This window comes from Nannospalax galili, unplaced genomic scaffold, assembly GCF_000622305.1.
Source record: "Nannospalax galili isolate Female #2095 unplaced genomic scaffold, S.galili_v1.0 scaffold983, whole genome shotgun sequence".
In the NCBI taxonomy this organism is placed as follows: Eukaryota; Metazoa; Chordata; class Mammalia; order Rodentia; family Spalacidae; genus Nannospalax; species Nannospalax galili.
Window position 1 is genome coordinate 413,898 of NW_008350255.1, and position 17,679 is coordinate 431,576.

Consider the following 17,679-nt stretch of genomic DNA (forward strand, 5'->3'; position numbering starts at 1 on the left):
GTCCTATTTTACAAATGGGGCTACTGAGAGCTTTGGTGTTCAATAACTTGCACAAGTTACCAAAAGGTCAGAAGCTGGTGCCAGAGCCCAGGTATGTCTGACAGTAGAGCAGCCTCCCCCTGCCATGGGTCTGCGCCCTAGATGTCTGCATCCTTCACTGAATGATCTATGTTCCTCCTTCCCGAAGGGTTCGTAGTATTTGCTGTGCTTCTGGTGGTGCTCTGCCTCGTCCTCATCTTCATCGTTGCCCCGCGTTATGGGCAGAGGAACATTCTCATTTACATCATCATCTGCTCTGTGATTGGATCCTTCTCTGTGACTGCCGTCAAGGGCCTGGGTATCACCATCAACAACTTCTTCAGGGGGTTACCGGTTGTGCGGCACCCCCTTCCCTACATCCTGTCCCTCATCCTGGGACTTTCCATCATCATACAGGTCAACTTCCTCAACAGGGCGCTGGACATTTTTAACACCTCACTGGTCTTCCCTATCTACTATGTGTTATTTACCACAGTGGTAGTGGTCTCCTCCATTATCCTCTTCAAGGAGTGGCACACCATGTCTGCCCTGGACATTGTGGGCACCCTGTCTGGCTTTGTCTCTATCATCTTGGGTGTATTCATGCTTCATGCTTTCAAAGACTTGGATGTCAGCCAAATCAGCTTGCCACACATGCACAAAAACACAGGCCCAGCTCCTGCCCCAGAGCCCACTGTCATTAAACTAGAAGACAAGAATGTCCTTGTGGACAACATAGAACTTGCCAGCACGCCATCACCACAACAGAAGCCCAAAGTATTTATGATCAATTCGTAGAGCCTGGAATAAACTAGAAGAGGAGCCCCATGGTCCAGCCTGACCTCTCGTGTTCAAAACCACCTGGTTACCTTCAGCACAGCTGTTGCCAAGGGCTGTCTTGAGATTGTCGTTTATACCTCATCGCTGTTTCTAGGACAAAAAAAAAAAAAAATCTCTACCCAGTAAAGGGTGGTGGCAAAACTTCCTAGAGACACAGCCTCAATGACCAAATCCCCTAGTTTCTGTTGGAGCCAGAAAGCCCCTGGGCCTCCCTTCCCTTTAGTTCCCTCAGTGGTATCTCTGTGTTGTTGGAGAGAAGATAGAATTTGACCTGCTGAATGTAACCCAGTTCTAGAACTGCCCTCAGACATTGGTCATCAGGAAATCCTTTACACTGATTTTCCTGAGAGACTGAACTGCCAGTTCTTAGCCCAAGAATGGATCCTGCAGAGACCCAGAGAGCAATCTGCTTCTCCATCTTGAGGTGCACAGAGGGAGCCGAGTGGTCTGCTGCTTTTGTTAGCTCTTCACCTTCTTACTGTGAAAGCCTTCTTACTGAGACGTTTCAACTGCCCCCTTCTCCAAGCACTCCAGCCTAGAGGTCGCATCTCTCGGTCCGTCCATGCAATGTCAATGCCACCCTTTCCCTCTCTATCCATTCCAAGGCACCAGCCACTGAGACATGCAAGCTATAATCTTAGAATCCAACAACAGGAGATGCCTCAGCCCAGCTCTGCTGTCCAAATCCCATCTGTTTCTTAGTCTTCTCTGGAAAGAGACCAGCAGTTCCTTTGCTCTCCAAAGCAACCCAGCTGTTGAGCTGGAACTCGGGAGAATGCAACTTGCTTTGCTTCAAGGCGTAGACCAGACTGTGATTCAGGGAGGTGGAGAAAGTGTGAGGAACAATGTCAAGATTGGCAAGAAAGTAGTCATGGGCTCTCCGGAAACCCGGAGATAACATCTGGGCCAACTCTGAAACCCAACCAGGAACTCAGGCCAAGAAGGTGTTGAGTCATTTCTAAGTAGCAACTTTATAGGCCTCGGCTAATGGGATCGGCTTTGAATCTCAATGACCAAGTGGAAGTACAGGTGTGGCACAGCGTTTATTCTGGGTGTTGGCCTTATTGTGACTGAGTCCATCTCAACTGACAAGCTAACTCCTCACAGTGGAAGCATCACAACCATGTACCAGGAATGCTCCAACATCGCCCTCCCCTGGGGGCCACCTTTGGTGCCCTCACATTTGGCCAGAAGTCTGCATAGAAGAGGAACAGCTGGAGATAACTGGGCTCTTTTTCTTCCCTTCTTCCAGCTGCAAGGGTATAGGGCTGGCACAAGGACCCTAAGAAAGGGATGTTATGGGCCAGTTTGTAGAAAAGAGGGAAGACTTGATCCTCAGCCATCCTGTGAAGGTGCAGAGCTATCGTGCAAAGCTCCCTACCTGCTTGCTATGTTGACATCTGGTCCCCTAAGTGCAGCCGCATCCAGGCCAAAGTCTTTCTGGCCTTGGAGTTCCAAGGGCAGATCAACACTCTGGGCCCCTGAACATTTCCACCTCAAATCCCCAGTTTTTTCATGAATGTGGATTTCTGACTGACAATAACTAAAAAATCAATGCAACACATTGAATCTTGGGAAACCCCCCCAAGCTTATGTTCTTGGCGCCGAGAATAAAACCTTCAGAGTGTGTTTACTTGAAATATGTGTTTTGCTTTCCTTGAACAAGGAGCAATAGGATTCAATGGGTTCCTCACATATGCTGGGAGGCCGGCCCCTAGTTTCTAAAAAGGCAAAGTCCTTCAGGGTCTTCCAAAGTTCTGCCCTCACTCAAGTGGGGAAGGTTGCTTTTGGAACAGACACCTTTGAAGAGCACTCATCCTCCGTTGATGCCTGAGCCCTTACCAGGAACCAGGCATGGTAGAGAGTTTCTCACATATCAAGGATGCTCTCCCAGTATTTCTATTGAATGAATGAGGTAATCACATGACACAGTGCCTCACACTGGCTGAACCCTCAGTGGGTACTGCACCCTCTCATGGTTATCATTGCTTGTCTTAGAAAACTTCAAACTGAGATTGGGAGTTAAATAAGCACGAGGGTGTTATCACACAGCCCTGGGGAGTCTAAAGCACATCCAACCTGGTCCTCCTGCACCTGCCCACCCAGTCCAAGAGATCTTGGACAAGCCTCTCCCTTCAGTCCAACCCCTAGCAAGGTGAGGTGCTGACAGAGGGTCTTGGCTATCCGTTAAGCGCAACAGTATAGAAGATGTATTAGAATTTCAAGATCGTTAAAGACTTTAATGATCCATGATTTAATTCACTTAGATCATCTTTTGTAGAGATCCAAAGCAAGCAGCCCCCCCTACTGACCATGGGAAACCCTGGGTTTTGCTATGGCTCAGGGTCATGGCCTCATAGGAAGTTTGCTGGTCTCTGCGGGATCACATTCTGGGTCCACATGTCACTTATCCTAAGTGGTCCAAGTACTGGGACATCGACACGCACAAAAGAAGAGTTACCCAAACAGATAGCATTCCAAATGACAATTTGTTTTAATTAAATACAAACAAGGAAAAAAAAAAAAAAAGGCACCATGGCCCATTCAAGTATTTTGCATAGATGTACAAATATTGTAAACAATTAATAGGTGAACAAGAGAGAAGAGGACCTGTTTTCTGTGAACAATCTCCCAAATAAAAAGAAAATTCACATTTACCCTGGATCCCAGACACAGACGTACACATAGTGAGTGGCGCACGAGGACACTGGGAGGGTGGCTTTGGGGGTGCTGGGCTTGGATTCTACAGAACCTCTCTCAGCAGGCTTTCCTAGGGAGGGGGCACCTTTCCAGTTGGTGTTCCCCGGCTTGCGTGGGGGCTCCCAGCGGGGCTGTTATTACACGTATTTGATGACATGACTGGCTTTAGAGCTGACCTCCGACTTTAAAACTACAAGTCTTACATCCCTTTGTCAAAGAAGCAAATTAACTGAAATCTGGGGCGGGGGGGGAGCTTTATGAAAACAGTTCATTGCAAGGTGGCGAAGGGCTCTTCCAGCAGAAGGGATTATAGCATCTCAGAGATTACTCAGACTATACAATCTGCAAGTGTCTTGGAGCAGGGCAGAAAAGGGCTTTTACCATTAGTGGAAGTCGGCATGGCTAAAAGGAACTGAGCACAAGCAGGCAGCTACAACATGGAGGACCCAGGCTAAACCTCCCACCGAGGAGACTGGGAAGCAGGGCTGCTGTCTCCCTGAGGTTTACAGTTCAGAAATCCGCTTCAGGGTTCTAAAGTTGGCAGGCAGCTAATTCAGCTTCTAAAAAGATTTACATCCTGGGCTGCAGATGTAGCTCAAGTGGGTAGAGTGCTTGCCTAACATGCATGAAGCCTTGGGTTGGATCCCAGCACCACACCAAGGCATGGTGGCATACACCTGTAATCTCAGCACCTAACAGGTGGAGGAAGGAGGGGCAGGAGTTCAAAGGTCATCCTTGGCTTCACAGTGAGTTAAAGGCCAAACTGGAATACACGAGATCCTATCTCAAATTAAAAAAAAAAAAAAATGTACACCCTTCTCCAACTGAGTGACGTATATATTGACTCAACAGGCCAAATCCTGTTATGCTTCCTTCCTTCCTCTGTTCCCCTCTAGACCCTGAGCTTTGACCTACCCTCAGCATCAGCTGACAGGCAACTCCTCTCCCAAGTGGTTGGGCATAAAAAGATCTCCTAAAGAGTTATTTTCTAGTCTTGTTCACTTCTTCCATATAGAAAAGGTGTTTTCTGCCTGGGCTTTGGTACCTGCAGACTTGGGGTGGTTGGCCCAAGTGTTCTGTTGCAACAGCCCCCTCCCCTTTCTATGGCAAGTCTCTTCTTCCCCTTCTTGTGACAATCCTTTGGAGCAAAGTCTCTCCTTTGCTAAGTCCAGATGTATCTGTATGGGCCCTCGAAGCAGAGGGGAGGGTTTCTCACCCAGAAACCTCCTTGGCCTGCCAAACAGAGCCAGGATAAAATGGTGAACAAAAAGGCTGCCAAAAATCTGTACTAAATTCAAAAATTCTACCCTCTTCCAGTTCACAGTATAAGCGTATGGAATGGAGGTGGTATTAAAGTAATGAAAAGAAGAAAACAAAATTAAACAATAATAATCAAAAATGCAATAACAACCAGGTCTCTTTTCTGGTAGATTCTAGGGACAGAGAACTTCAGGTTTAAAAGGCTCATGTCAGTACCATGGCTGTGGCATTATCACTCAGAGTCACCTGCCCCCTGATATGAGGGAGAAAGGCTGTGTGGGCCATAGGTACTTCTAGGAGATGAGGGGTTTGGTTTAAGGGAAGTGCCTTGTTGGTTACTCTCTGATATGAGGTGAGGAAGGGTCACCTTTTCTGGGACTGAGCCTTCTAGGCATTGGACATTTGGTGTAGCGCTTAAATGGATCAGGCAATGAGAAAGTGGAAGCTGGACCTGGGCCAAGGAGAACTCATGTGAGGGAGACACAATGTGAATGGCATGGCCACCCTGAGGAAGAAAAAAGCACTTTCCTGAGATCGTTCTACCCCCAGCCCATGCTTTTTGCCAGGTGCCTGACCCACATCTCCTACTTACTACGTGCAAAGAACTATAAAGAAGCCCTGAGCTGTTAGGTGGGGAGTCAAATCTCAGTCCCCTCCTCGTGGAGGCTTCTGATAGTAAACAACTGCTTGCTATAGGTGGCAGGGAGGTCCCTAGAGGCCCCTCTGCAAAGCTGCCCAGCACCTTTCTGGGGGTGGAAGATGGCCTCTCAGAGGCCAAGCCCAGCAAATTTGTAAGAACTGTCTATCTAGCAGAGCACCATGTAGCCCCCCCTTCTGAGCCCCAGGGAAGATGGGATCTACCCAAGTCCCATCCCCACCTGCCCAGAGCTCTTTCTGAGAGGATCACATATGGGCAGTGACCAGGAAATGACCAATGGGTAATAAAAGTTTGCTTGAGAAGAGAGTTGGGGGCCCTAGATCTGATCCACCATGGCTGTGAACAGCTTCCGAAGAGGTCTGCTATCTGCTGAGAGTCAACATTCCCACCTCAAGCCGGAGAGCTGACCCTCTTCCCCCATGCGTACTTTTCTAATAGTTGGGGACCTATTAGATGAGGATGTCTGTTCCCTTTATACCTGTGGTCGTCCTGGGGAACCTCACCTGTATATATATATAGGTTAGGGATAAGGAGAGCGCCCCCTCACCCTGCTGAGGCCACAAAACACAATGACAAGCAGCACTGTGACACTCCCACCACCACCCCGCCAAGCCCATTAGGCTTAATGCTCTCAAGATCCAGGGTGGGAAGGCCAGTGGCCACCTCATGAGGCAGGATCCTGATTCATAGGTCACAAGCACATTGTCAGCAGCAAGTCAGGACTGCTGAGGATCAACACCAAAGCACCTTAGGATAGGGAGGTCGGGGGAGGAGAAAGTAACGCTTGGAGCATGGGGATACAACCAGGGACTCTGAGGGTCCTAGCAACCTTTGGCATCATGGCTCAGAGGAGGCTCAGGCTGGTACCTCCTCTGCTGTCTACACTGCCTACAAATAGTACCTGTCTGAGTCAGAGAGTGACTCATGTGAATAAGGTGATGGGGACGTGAGCGGTGGTTGAGGAGGGGCACGGCTTGTTACATGCAGCCAAATAGCCAGGAGCCATCACCTTGACCAAGGCCTGGGCAGAGATGCAACAGTGGTTAATTTGACCCTTCCTCAGTCCCTAAAAGATACAAGGGACGGGTAAGGGCCAGCCTCTGTGCATCCTGGGATCCTAAACGAGATTAAAAACAATAGAAGCTCTTGTGTATACCCTCGACCTAGAGACTTGGGTGGGTGACTCTCCAACCTTAGCCCAGTAGGAGTCACTAAGCATCTTTCCCAGAGGTCACCAGCTCACACTTCTCTGACCATCTTCATCACTGCCCCCCTCCCCCTGGGGCCAGGAGGCTGAGGGAGAAGCTGCCCCCATCCTCCTCTATGTGCTTCCCTTCCCTACCCGGGCTGTATATTGCACAAAACAACACTTAGAAGTCATCGGATAGAAGTCCCTCTGGGCCTCCAAGGAAGCAGGGAGGCACTGAATCAAGAAGGCAGACTCCAGAGATGGGGAGAGCTAGGAGGCTGGAGAAACTCCAAGATGGTCAGGTAGGCTTCTTTCTTCTGGACCCTCCATGGCATCCAGAGTCTTCAAGGGGAGCAAGAAACTTCCAGATAGTTCTAGATCTTGGAGCTAGATATCCCTCCAATCCTCTGTGATCTGTACTCAGGAAACTGTAAAGATAGAGATGGGAGGAAGAAAGGTCTGAGCTCAGTGCTGGACAGAGGGTCACGGGGCAGCTGTCTTCTCTGTTTGATAGCCAGAAAAACTTGCATGATTTTCAGAAGTCTGTCCCTATGACGGTTCACCAGCGCCGTCAGTCCTTGCAGGGAGTGAGGTGGGCACCCCACCCCCAAAGCTGGCAAGTCGGCCCTCCTCTCTTTTGTAAAACTTCAGCAAAATACAGTGTTTCAAGGGAATAAAGGGGCTGTCAGCCACCTCCTCACCTCACCCTGAAGACCCAGCACCCTAGGCTAAGCAGAAGCATGTGGCCCACAGGAAAGTACTAAGAAAAGGGTTGCAAGCCAGGGGATTTATATAAACTAATAGTCTCACCTTCCACAGTAGCCTCATGGCACTGGTTCCTGTTCTCACTCCTTCCTTTACTATATTTTACTTACTTTGTGCATGTGTATGTTGGCAGCGCACAGAACATTGTGGAAGGACAACTCACAGGAGTCAGTTCTCTCCTTCCATCTTGTGGGTCCAGGAGATTGAAATCAGATCATCAGGCTTTGCAGCAAGCACCTTTACCTGCTGAGCCATCTTGCTGGCCATTCTTACGTCTTTTTTTTTTTTTAATAAATTAAGGACTTGCTTGGGGTGGCCCAGCTACTCAGGTGCCATGGCAGCTGAAAACTACCAGACCAGAGCTCAGACTTCTGAGCACCACCTTTTACATGAAGACAAGTTACTCTCTTGCTCATGTAAGGGACAGCCAAGCAGGCTCCAAGGAAGGCCGTTTGTGCTCCTGGCTTCTATTCTGGAAGTTTAGTACATGCTGTGAGAAGAGCGAACTGGTCTGCCTCCTCAGCCACACCCCCGCCCTCCCCCACAGTGCTGCTGGATACCTCTGGAGACTCACTTTTGGAACAGGTGCTGCCAGGGGCTGGGGATGCTTAGGAAGAGCAGCAGGCGGTTGCAGCAGGGGGGTACCACCTGGCCTGGGGAGGGTCTTGCGGCCTGGCACAGGATTTGCTGGGAGTGCCTTCTGGGGTGGCTGAGGCCTGGAGAAATCCTGCAAGAAATGAGAAGTCACACTTCAGTGTACCTTTTGAAAGAAAATATGCCTAATACTGTATGGATAAAAATCAGACAAAGTAGCATACATACTGCATGGTCCCACTTCAAAAGGAATTGTGTGTGTGTGCGTCTATGGGTGTGTTTGTCTATAATGTTTTTACATGCTTAGAAAAAAGGGGGTCCTTTTGGAAAACCAAGCTGGTCATATCTAATAAAATGGGAAATGATCCCTCTCTGGCATGTAAATCACACTTTCTGTTGTCTGTGTTAGAGAACTGCTTGCACAGGTACACAAAAATGTTTTGCAGGGATGTTCCTTGTGGCACTGTTTATAATATCAAAGAACTCAGAAACATCTAAAGTTTCCACTGGTAGAGAAAAAAATCTAAAAGTACAAAGTAGTACATGCTGCCACATGTAGAAAGCAGGAAACGGGTGGGTTTGAGCTGATGAGAAAGGCGTTGCTAAAAGAAAAGGCTGAAGCAGAGTGTGTATCAAACAGACCACCGAACCCTGCCTAGAACTGAACAGAGGACAACCAGGACAAGGCCAGACCAAACTAACAACAGTGGTTACCCTGGGATAGGGTGGAAGTGGGTGGGCACAGGCCAGGAAAATTTCTTTTGGCAGGAGGAAGTGGTGGCAAGATAAGGTCTCACGTAGCCCAGGCTGGCCTCAAACTCCCAAACTTGCTATGTAGCCCAGGATGATCTTGAACTTCTGCCCCTACCTCCCGAGTTCTGAGATTACAGCAAGTTCTGGGATTAACAGGTGTGCACCACAACGCCTGGTTTTACGTGGTGCTGGGGACTTAATCTAGGGCTTTGTGCATACTAGGCAAGCACTCTGTTGGCTGAGCTACATCTTCCACCGAACATTCAATCTCTTGAAGACCATGTGTGCAATACCTGGGCAAATTAACCTTTAAGAAAGAAGAAAGCAAGTTTGTTTGTTCACAGTGGTTGACTATGGGTCCCACAGCTACGGGGAAATTTTCCTTCTGTGTATGAATATTATCTCATTCATTCTTCACCTCCCTACCTTATTTTTTAATATTTTATTTGTTGTTTTTATTGTATGCATATGAATTTATTTGCTTGCATGTATATAAGTGCACTCACGTCACACAATGCCCATGGAGGTCAGAAGAGGCATCGGATTCCCCTAGGCCTGAAGTTACGGACAGTTTTTAGCTGCCAGGTGGGTGCTGGGAATCCTCTGCAAGAGCAGCCAGTGCTCTTAACTGATAAGCCATCTCTCCAGCCCCCCGACTACCTTATTTGAAATTACTACAATCCCTACGCTGGCACATGGTATCCCTAACCATTTATTTATTTACTTATTCATCCATTTATTTATATAGAGACAGGGTCTCACCACGTAGCACTCACTGGCCTGGAACTCACTATGTAGACAAGGCTGTCCTCCAACTCACAGAGATCCTCTTGACTTCTGCCTCCCAAATACAGGGATTAAAGGTGTGCATGATCACACCTAGCTAACTCTAATTGAGCTCTAGTTATTTTTGTATCACTTCTATTTTCCCACATAAATAATGCACTGACTTATTAAGCTGGTTTTTATTTTCTCTTTCTCCCCTTCTCTAACTCCAACTAGAGTAGAAGCCAGGCAGGGGGCCTGCATGTCAGGGTCATGAGAACATCTCAGGCTTCTGGAAGCCTGATACGCTGGAAGCACTCAACACAGCACTCAAAGCTGATTAAATGAATGACTAGCATCTCTCCCAGAGAGGGATACCAGTCAATTCCACAGAGAGCCCAGGGTGGGGTGAGCAGGCTAGGGAGTGAGGATTTTGATCTTACGGAAGCAGGGCTGGAGCCAGGACTGCTGGGGAGGACTCAGACCTTCTAGGGAAAGACAGCTGGGTGTGGGCATCAGGATGCAGTTGGGAAGCTGCAAAATGAGCCCCAGGGGGGTTGTTATCTACAGAGGAGCCTAGAGCCTTATCGCAATGTCCACACTGCACCTACCAGAGTAGCCAGTCCGCTATTGTAACCTAAAGCAACTGGTTTACATCTCCATGAATGCAAAGCAAACTAAGCAAAGCTAAGGCATAAAAGAAGCAGAGGTCGGGGAGCTGAAGGGGAAGGTGGAAAGGTAATGGGTGTTAATAACTTACGTAAGCACTAGGAACTTTATCTAGAGGGAACTATTCATATCCATATGGAGGTCGGCCATTCCTAAGCACTCCCAGCTATGGAGCACGTTCCTGAACTTGCTCAGCTTAAGGTCATAATTCACAAAGAAAGGACAATAGACACATTTTTCAGGCATACTTAGCTCAAGGTCATGGAGTACATGTTTAAAGTGGTGAGTAGAAAAGGAGTCTGGGCATGCTCAGTTTGCACCATAAAATTATAGCTGACACTTTGAAGGTGAATTAATACAGGACTGCCTCTGAAGGAGACTGCCTTGCTCCATGGCTGACAATAGTACCGAGCTGATTGAACCCATAAAGGCACTTGCCACTAAGCCTAACGACCTGAGTTTCATCCCTGGAACCCACATGGTGAAAGGAGAGAGCTGACTTCTGAAAGTTTTCCTCTAACATCTTTCCACACACTGTCCCCTCCCCCCAAAATAATAAATGATCGATAAATCAATGTTTAAAAAGAAAATAAGAGGTGGTTTATATGAAAATGAGGCCATTAGGGCTCTGGGTCCTAAACCAGTTTGGTGTCTGTTCTAGTTCGTTTCTCCATTGCTGTAACAAAACACTCTGACCAGTACCAACTTAGGGAGGAAAGGGTTTATTTAGCTTACATCTCCCAGGTCACAGTTCTTCCGGGAGCCAAGGTAGGAACTCAAGGCAGGAACCTAGAGGCAGAAGCTGGAGCACAGGCCATGGAGGAATGCTGCTTACAGGCTTGCTCCTTTGGCCCCTGCTCAACCTGCTTTCTTATGCAACACAGGCCCACCTGCCCAGGGGTGGCACCACCCACAGTGGGCTGGGCCCTCCCATATCACTCATCAAGAAGATGCCCCTCAGACATGGCCACAGGCCAGTCCAATAGAGGCAATTCCCCAATTGAGGCTCCCTCAACCCAGGTGAGTCAAGTTGACACTAAAGCTGTCCATCACAGTGTCCTTAGGGAAAGAACTGTGGATCCAGGAGACAGGAGAAAGGCTCAAGGACAGAGGGAAAGCCCTATGAGGGCACAGCGACACCAGTTAGACACTAAAAATTAACGACAGAGGCCTTGTGGGAACCAAACAGTTAACTTGATTTGGATTTTTAGCCTCCAGACAGCAATGACTGCTGGTGCTCTCTGTTCTTGATCTCTCCCTCTCTCTCTCTCTCTCTCTCTCTTTCTCTCTCTCTCTCTCTTTCTCTCTCTATATATGAAGTTTTCTGCTCAAAATCTTGACTTTCCTTCCAAAATCATGTGTTTTCAATGAAATGTTTCTCTTTGGAAGTAATGTTCTCCCTCTCCCTTTCATTTTCTCCTGTCTTGCTTTCTACCCTTCTCTTCTCCCCTCTCCCCTTTACACCTCTATGTGGATTTCCCATCACACCTCAGTCTCACACAGAGGAACTCAAGAGGAGCAGTGTTACAGCACAGAACCAACTTTGTATCACTGCTGTTCTGGATGGGAACCCTCAGCTCTGCCACAACCTCTCACTGCACCATGTCCTAGGGACCATCCTAAGCCTGCAGCCAACTCCATGGTCCTTAATAAGATCAGAGCAGTCCAGGCTCTAGGGAGTTTTCAAGACCATACCAAAGAAACGCAGTCATCTGAAGAGTCATATCCAAACACAAAGTTCTAAAAGCCACCATTCTGGGCCACAGCCCAGTTCTGCACTAGGGAACTGGTAGAGCATACATACCAAATGAATAACCCACTGGGCAGCATCTCTGTTCTCTGAGTGCCAGTCACCGGGGAGAGGGATAGCCTAGACATGTCACCTCCTAGAGACCCCCTCAAATGAGCAAGGCATCAGGGGACATCCTTCAGTAAGACTCCCCAGTGAGTGGGAGATACCAGCAGGTAGAATTTAGAGGGTCAGGTACTATGGAGAGAGGCACCAGGCTCAGACCCAGGGGGGAAAAGAAGTTCTATGGGAGGAGTGGCTCTAGTGTCACAGCTGAGGGTGAATAGGAGCTGGCCACACAAAGGGAGAAAGTGTGTACTGGGCAGAATAGCTCTGCAATGCCTTGGAGGCATGAAAAGCTTGGGGAAGTTGAAAGAAGTTAATTTTGGGTGGAAAGTAGGAAGGAAGCATCATTGTGACTTAGGGACTGTCCAGGGAGGACATTGTGCACTCGTTAATAACCCTCTGGGAGCCCACTGGTTTCCCCAGAACACAGAAAAGGTAGTCAGACCCAGCGAGGACACCTTCCCAGTGTCCCTCATTACAGGGGGTCTGTAACGGGGAATGATCAGCCCAGAGTCAATAAGGATCCACTTACCTGGTTCAGGAGGCAATTTGGTGCAGGGGGCACAGGCCGGCTTGGGGGAGGCCTCCTGGCCGACTCCTTTCTCTCTACTTGAGCCCCGGGCCCTGGAGAGCTCCTAGTCACCCTGTTCAAATGTACTGGCAGTGGTACAGGTGGGGACCCACCATGTAGGGCGCCTGGAGGGGGCCGGGGAGGAGGTTGGGAAGGCTTCCGGAGGGTTTCAGGAGTGTTAGTCACCTACATGCATGAGATGAAGAAAGAGCTGAGGTAAGGAATCTTCAATGTGTTGAAGACTAAGGGTGTTCTATGTGTGTGTCTCAATAGGTGACCAGAGGCCTCAGGTGGGGCAGACAGCCTGACCTGTTAAACCCCTAGGATCCCAGGCATCAGATGAAGCCTTTAAAGTCTCCAGAGGACATTAGAGACAACTGACACGTCTCCCAAGCCAATAACATGGCTTTTATTCCTAATCCCATAGGCATACATAAATTCTTAGGATAACCCACCAGAGAAAACGGAGAAGGTAATCAAGGTCAACTGGCAAGACTCTTACCTTTCGCTTGCCCTGGGGTGTCTGCAACTTGAAAGTTGGGTTGGCGTGGCCAGTTCCGCCACCTTGAGACACCCTGAAAGGACAACTGGAAACAGAGAATGGAGGGGAAGGAAGATGTTCAGGAAGGGGTAGAGACTGAGCCCTAGACCCAGGCCAACTGACAAATCTAACTCTCCTCTGGAGGAAGTGGGATGATCCTATCTCCTAAGTCAGGACACACGTGTGGCCGGCAGGGAACACCCAAAGAAGAGATTGGCCTGGTACAAAGTGGAGCTTTCTCTCCTTGCCTTCTGAAGGACTTTCCCCACTAAGGAGACTCAGAATGTCATCACCCAACCTCCTAAGGCATGTATCTAGAAAGATCCAGGGTAGAAAAATTCCTGCCCTAACAGCAAGCTTTGAGAATATGCTTCGCTACTATCCAAAGGGATGAATCAGCAGTCTTCTTGGGTTAGTGTCTAGCCATCCCTGCAACTGACCTCAACTAGTCATCATCCCTCTTCTGTTGCCTCAATTTTCTGCTCTTTAAAATGAGGTACAAATCAATCAGATGAAGAATGGCAAATAAGTTTTATGTATTCCAGTTTGAACTGGCTGAGAACTTTCTACTAAGAAGGATTTTCAAGCCATGACCAGGCTCAGTAGAAAGTTATAATCAGATCATCTAGTAATGTCTGCCATGGTGACAGAGCAGCACAGAACATGTGAGGACAGGGTGTTCCCTGCATTCATCTTCCCTGAATTAGACCTACCACCACCAACTCTTTTACAAGGTACTGCTGGTGAAGGGCTCTGTGATCTAGAAGGGACTCCCCAAGTCCCAGGCAAAGCACCCTGCCCCACCTAAACTGTTGCCTCAGCTTGAAAGGGAGGGCTGAGGGCTTGCCCAGCTTCTTGTTCTGCCTACAGCAGTGGTATATCAGCATGAGGACCGCCAGCATGAAGAGGGCCGAAAACACCCCGGCGACCACAGGACCCACACCTGCAGGAGAGCGGAGGAAGAGAATTAGAAAAAAGCTATTTGGGCTGTAGCAAAATGGCAAATCCTTGATGCTTCAGACAACTGATTCTCATTTAATTTGTATTAATTATTTTACCTTACAAGTTATTACAATACTAATTTAAAAAGCATACTAAAACTAGCTTAAAGAGTCGGGCCCACTTGTGTATAGACCAAATCCCACAGGCTTTTCTGTTCAGTCACAAGACAGGCTTTCAAGAGAACCAGCTCAAGCTGTTATCAGATGCCGTTCATTTCCAGCCTGCATCACCATTTTCCTGGACACAAAGCAACGGCCAGAAATACTGGCTCAGACCCCTCCACACTAGAACTCTCACCCTCAGCCCACAACCACGTTTCACTTCACCAAAGCTGCTCCAACATCCTCATGAGTCAAACGTGTTCCAACGAAGCACCACTTTGATCCGTTTTACACAGTAGGCTCTTTCTTCTTCGTTTTATTTTTGGTTCTTCCTTTGTCTTTTATGACAGGCTCTCACTTGGTAGCTTAGTTTGGCCTGGAACTCACTGTGTAGTCCAGGTTGGCCTCAAATTTGAAGCAATCCTCCTGCCTCAGCCTTCTGAGAGTTATAGGCATGAACTACCACACCCAGCTTTATGTTTTTCATTTAAGTACTTTGCTATTATTCAAAGATAAAGTTTGGAAACTGCAGGGCTAGAGTCCCTCAGATTTCCACTAAAAAAGCTACAAACCTTTTCCGTGACTCGTTTCCAGTATTTTAGCCTTCGTTTAGCCAAGTCTAACCTACCCTAACATACCCCTGGATTGTGATTATTTTTAGGCGCTCCCCAAAAGACTAGTTAGAAGTCCATCCCCTCAAATGGATGTGAATATTCAATAACTTAGAGTCCTCCTTAATCACTTTAAGTAGGTTCAGCTTCCTCAGTAAAAGGACAGAAAGATGACTGAGCCCAGACTCCAAGGCTTCAGAGGCCCCGCCTACTCAGCCTCTTTTTATCTTGACTTGCTCACCTACAGAATCAGGATGTAAAGCACACTTAACATGAGCTTTTTTGGATTTTGTTTGTTTGTTTTTTCATCTTTTTGAGACAGGGTCTCCCTGTAGCCCCAGCTGTCCTGGAACTCAATATGTAGACCAGGCTGGCCTTGAACTCTCAGATTCATCTGTCAACCTCTGCCTCCCAAGTGCTGGGATTAAAGGCAAGCGCCACCATGCCCGGCAACATGAACTCTTTGTAATATGTTGAACCTGTGTCCCATAGGTCACATGTTTCCCAGCACTGCTATGAACATGGCCCAACATGTTTGTAGACAACAGTGTCATGCTGTAATGTCAAAAGACTGGACATCCCTGCCAACAGCCACGTGTCCCCATGGTCTCTGCCGTTCTCACAAAAGAGGAACACTCACTCTGGGGGGGCATAGGGCCACTGTCGATGCTGCCCCCTTGTCCTGGGGCATTGCAGAAAGGCGGAGCCCAGCCATGGAAGCAATGGCAGTTTTGGTTGTTGTTGCAGACCTACAGTGAAGGGACAGAAGAGGTGACCAGAGCTCTCCCACAGGGCGTGTCCCCATGACACCAACCCCCAGAAGCCCAGACAGACCCCTGCATGCATACCCCACCAGAAGCCCAGACCCTTGCACACATACCCCGTGACCATTGCACTTCTTTCCACAGCCTTCGGTCTCAAAGAATGATGTGTTCCTGCATTGCCCCTCGAAACAAATCTGCAGCAAGGGGGGAACAGCCATCAGTACAGAAATGGGGGCACCCCGGGAGGATTAGAATACCAGGATGTATAAGAACCCAAATGGAGACCCTTCAAATTACTTATTACAGGAAGGATAAGACAGTCCCCTTTGTGACTAGGGAGGGGATAACAAATATGTTAAAAACAACAAATTGATAATCATGATGTTATATTTTCATTTTTGGTTGTTAGCCTTAGCCTTCAATGGCTGTGCTATCCCTCCAGCCCTGTGATGTTCTATTTTAGAATTATGTTGATTACCTTTTATTCACTTACTGGCATAACTTATTGGCATACACTAATTTTAATATTATGCCTAAAAATGAATGATTTTGGCAGGAGCCTACTCTGTGCTAAGAACTATACCATGTGTTTCATAGTTTTATAATTCATTAACATAATTAAATCTGTGAGATGGGTGGCACCGTCTCCCTGGGTTTCCTTGTCTTTTTTTGGTCTTTTTGAGACAGGGTCTGAGTGCTAGGATTAAAGGCATGTGCTATCATACCTGATGACTTAGTCTAATTTTTAAATTTTTAATTTTTTAAAGAATTTACTAATATTTATGAGTGTTTTGCCTGCATATATGTATATATACCATGCATAGGCAGTTCCTGTGGAGGCCAGAAGAAGGCATCAGATTTCCTGGAACTGGAGTTACAGACAGTTGTGAGCTGCCATGTGAGCACTAGGAACTGAACCCTGGTCCTCTGCAAGAACAGCCAGTGCTCTTGACTGCTGAACTATCTCTCCTGCCTCTTAGTCCATTTTCATTTCACATGATCCTAAATAGCACCTTCATGTGTTTTAGAGAAATGAGCTTGCCTAATCCTCAGTCTGTGGGTGAGAGCCTGTTGTTATTACTATTCAAGCTTTTATAAAAGAATCTGCTGAGGCTCAGAAATAGAGGAGGTTGGGCACTGAGCCCCACATTGCCCTCCAGAGCTCACCCTTCTCAGCCTCTCCTCTCTGAAGCTCAGTTCCTACTTGGGGGTAGGGAAGGGACTCACATGGTTATAGCCACACTTGGTTCCAGTCATCACCAGGCCTGGGTCCAGCATGTCACCCTCCTCTTCCTCCTCAGGACCCCGGTAGACATGGGTACCCCGGCAGAAGAACTGCTTCCCATTTAAGGTGATGGTAGTATCAATAGGTACTGCATTAGATTCCAGGGGCCGGGCCTCAGAGCTTTCACACTGGATCTTCCCACACTTGGCATCCCTGGGTTGGGAGAAGGACAGAAGATACGATTAACGGCTGGAGAAGAGCTGGGGCACTTGAGTGCTTCAGTCTGAGCCAAGACAGCATGTCTGGGTAGGGTGCGGCAAAGGTCCAGGCCAGTGAGTGTGTTCTAGGGACCCATCAGGAGATTCCTAAGGAAGACTCAGACCTAGAAAAGGTAAAAAGCTACTAGTCCCTGAGCAGACTCAGACAAAGAGCTAGACTTAAGAAATCCTAACTTCAAGGACAACTGTCCAACCTAAGTAGTCTGTCTTCTTATGCTGATAATGTCATCATTCACCCAGGAGATGGGGCTCACCTTTGACCCCTGTTCTTCATTGCTCCTAGGTTTAAGTCATTTTCAAACCTTGTCGGTCTTCCTCCTACACATCTTCCCTGACTCACACTACATTCTTTACTTTCCTGAGCGTCAAGAAATCGAGTTCCCTATCTGTAGTCTTGTCCCATATACGATCACAGTGCAAACTCTTGCAGCCATGTGTTTAACCTTCACAGTCTAGTCCTTGCTTTCCTGTCTACCCTCACAACCCTCTCTCCTTCATACCCCAAACTACAGCTTACTGT

The 17,679-nt window shown here is 47.9% G+C and overlaps 2 protein-coding genes across 2 annotated transcripts in view; one reads left to right on the plus strand and one right to left on the minus strand.

Annotated features, from left to right (window-relative positions):
- The window catches only part of Nipal4 (NIPA like domain containing 4), a 17,286-nt gene extending 14,788 nt beyond the window's left edge, over positions 1-2,498 (plus strand). The window contains exon 6 of the mRNA XM_008847387.3: positions 188-2,498. Within this exon, the coding sequence (XP_008845609.1) occupies positions 188-816 (629 nt within the window). The 3' untranslated portion in view covers positions 817-2,498. The remainder of the gene's footprint in view (positions 1-187) is intronic.
- Positions 2,499-3,771: 1,273 nt separating this feature from the next.
- Adam19 (ADAM metallopeptidase domain 19) overlaps positions 3,772-17,679 on the minus strand; it is an 87,323-nt gene continuing 73,415 nt past the window's right edge. The window contains exons 16-23 of the mRNA XM_008847388.3: positions 16,884-17,094; positions 15,773-15,850; positions 15,533-15,641; positions 13,983-14,121; positions 13,140-13,224; positions 12,599-12,823; positions 8,005-8,157; positions 3,772-7,093 (exon numbers count right to left, since the gene is read on the minus strand). Coding sequence (XP_008845610.1) covers positions 7,040-7,093; positions 8,005-8,157; positions 12,599-12,823; positions 13,140-13,224; positions 13,983-14,121; positions 15,533-15,641; positions 15,773-15,850; positions 16,884-17,094 — 1,054 coding nt within the window. The 3' untranslated portion in view covers positions 3,772-7,039. The remainder of the gene's footprint in view (positions 7,094-8,004; positions 8,158-12,598; positions 12,824-13,139; positions 13,225-13,982; positions 14,122-15,532; positions 15,642-15,772; positions 15,851-16,883; positions 17,095-17,679) is intronic.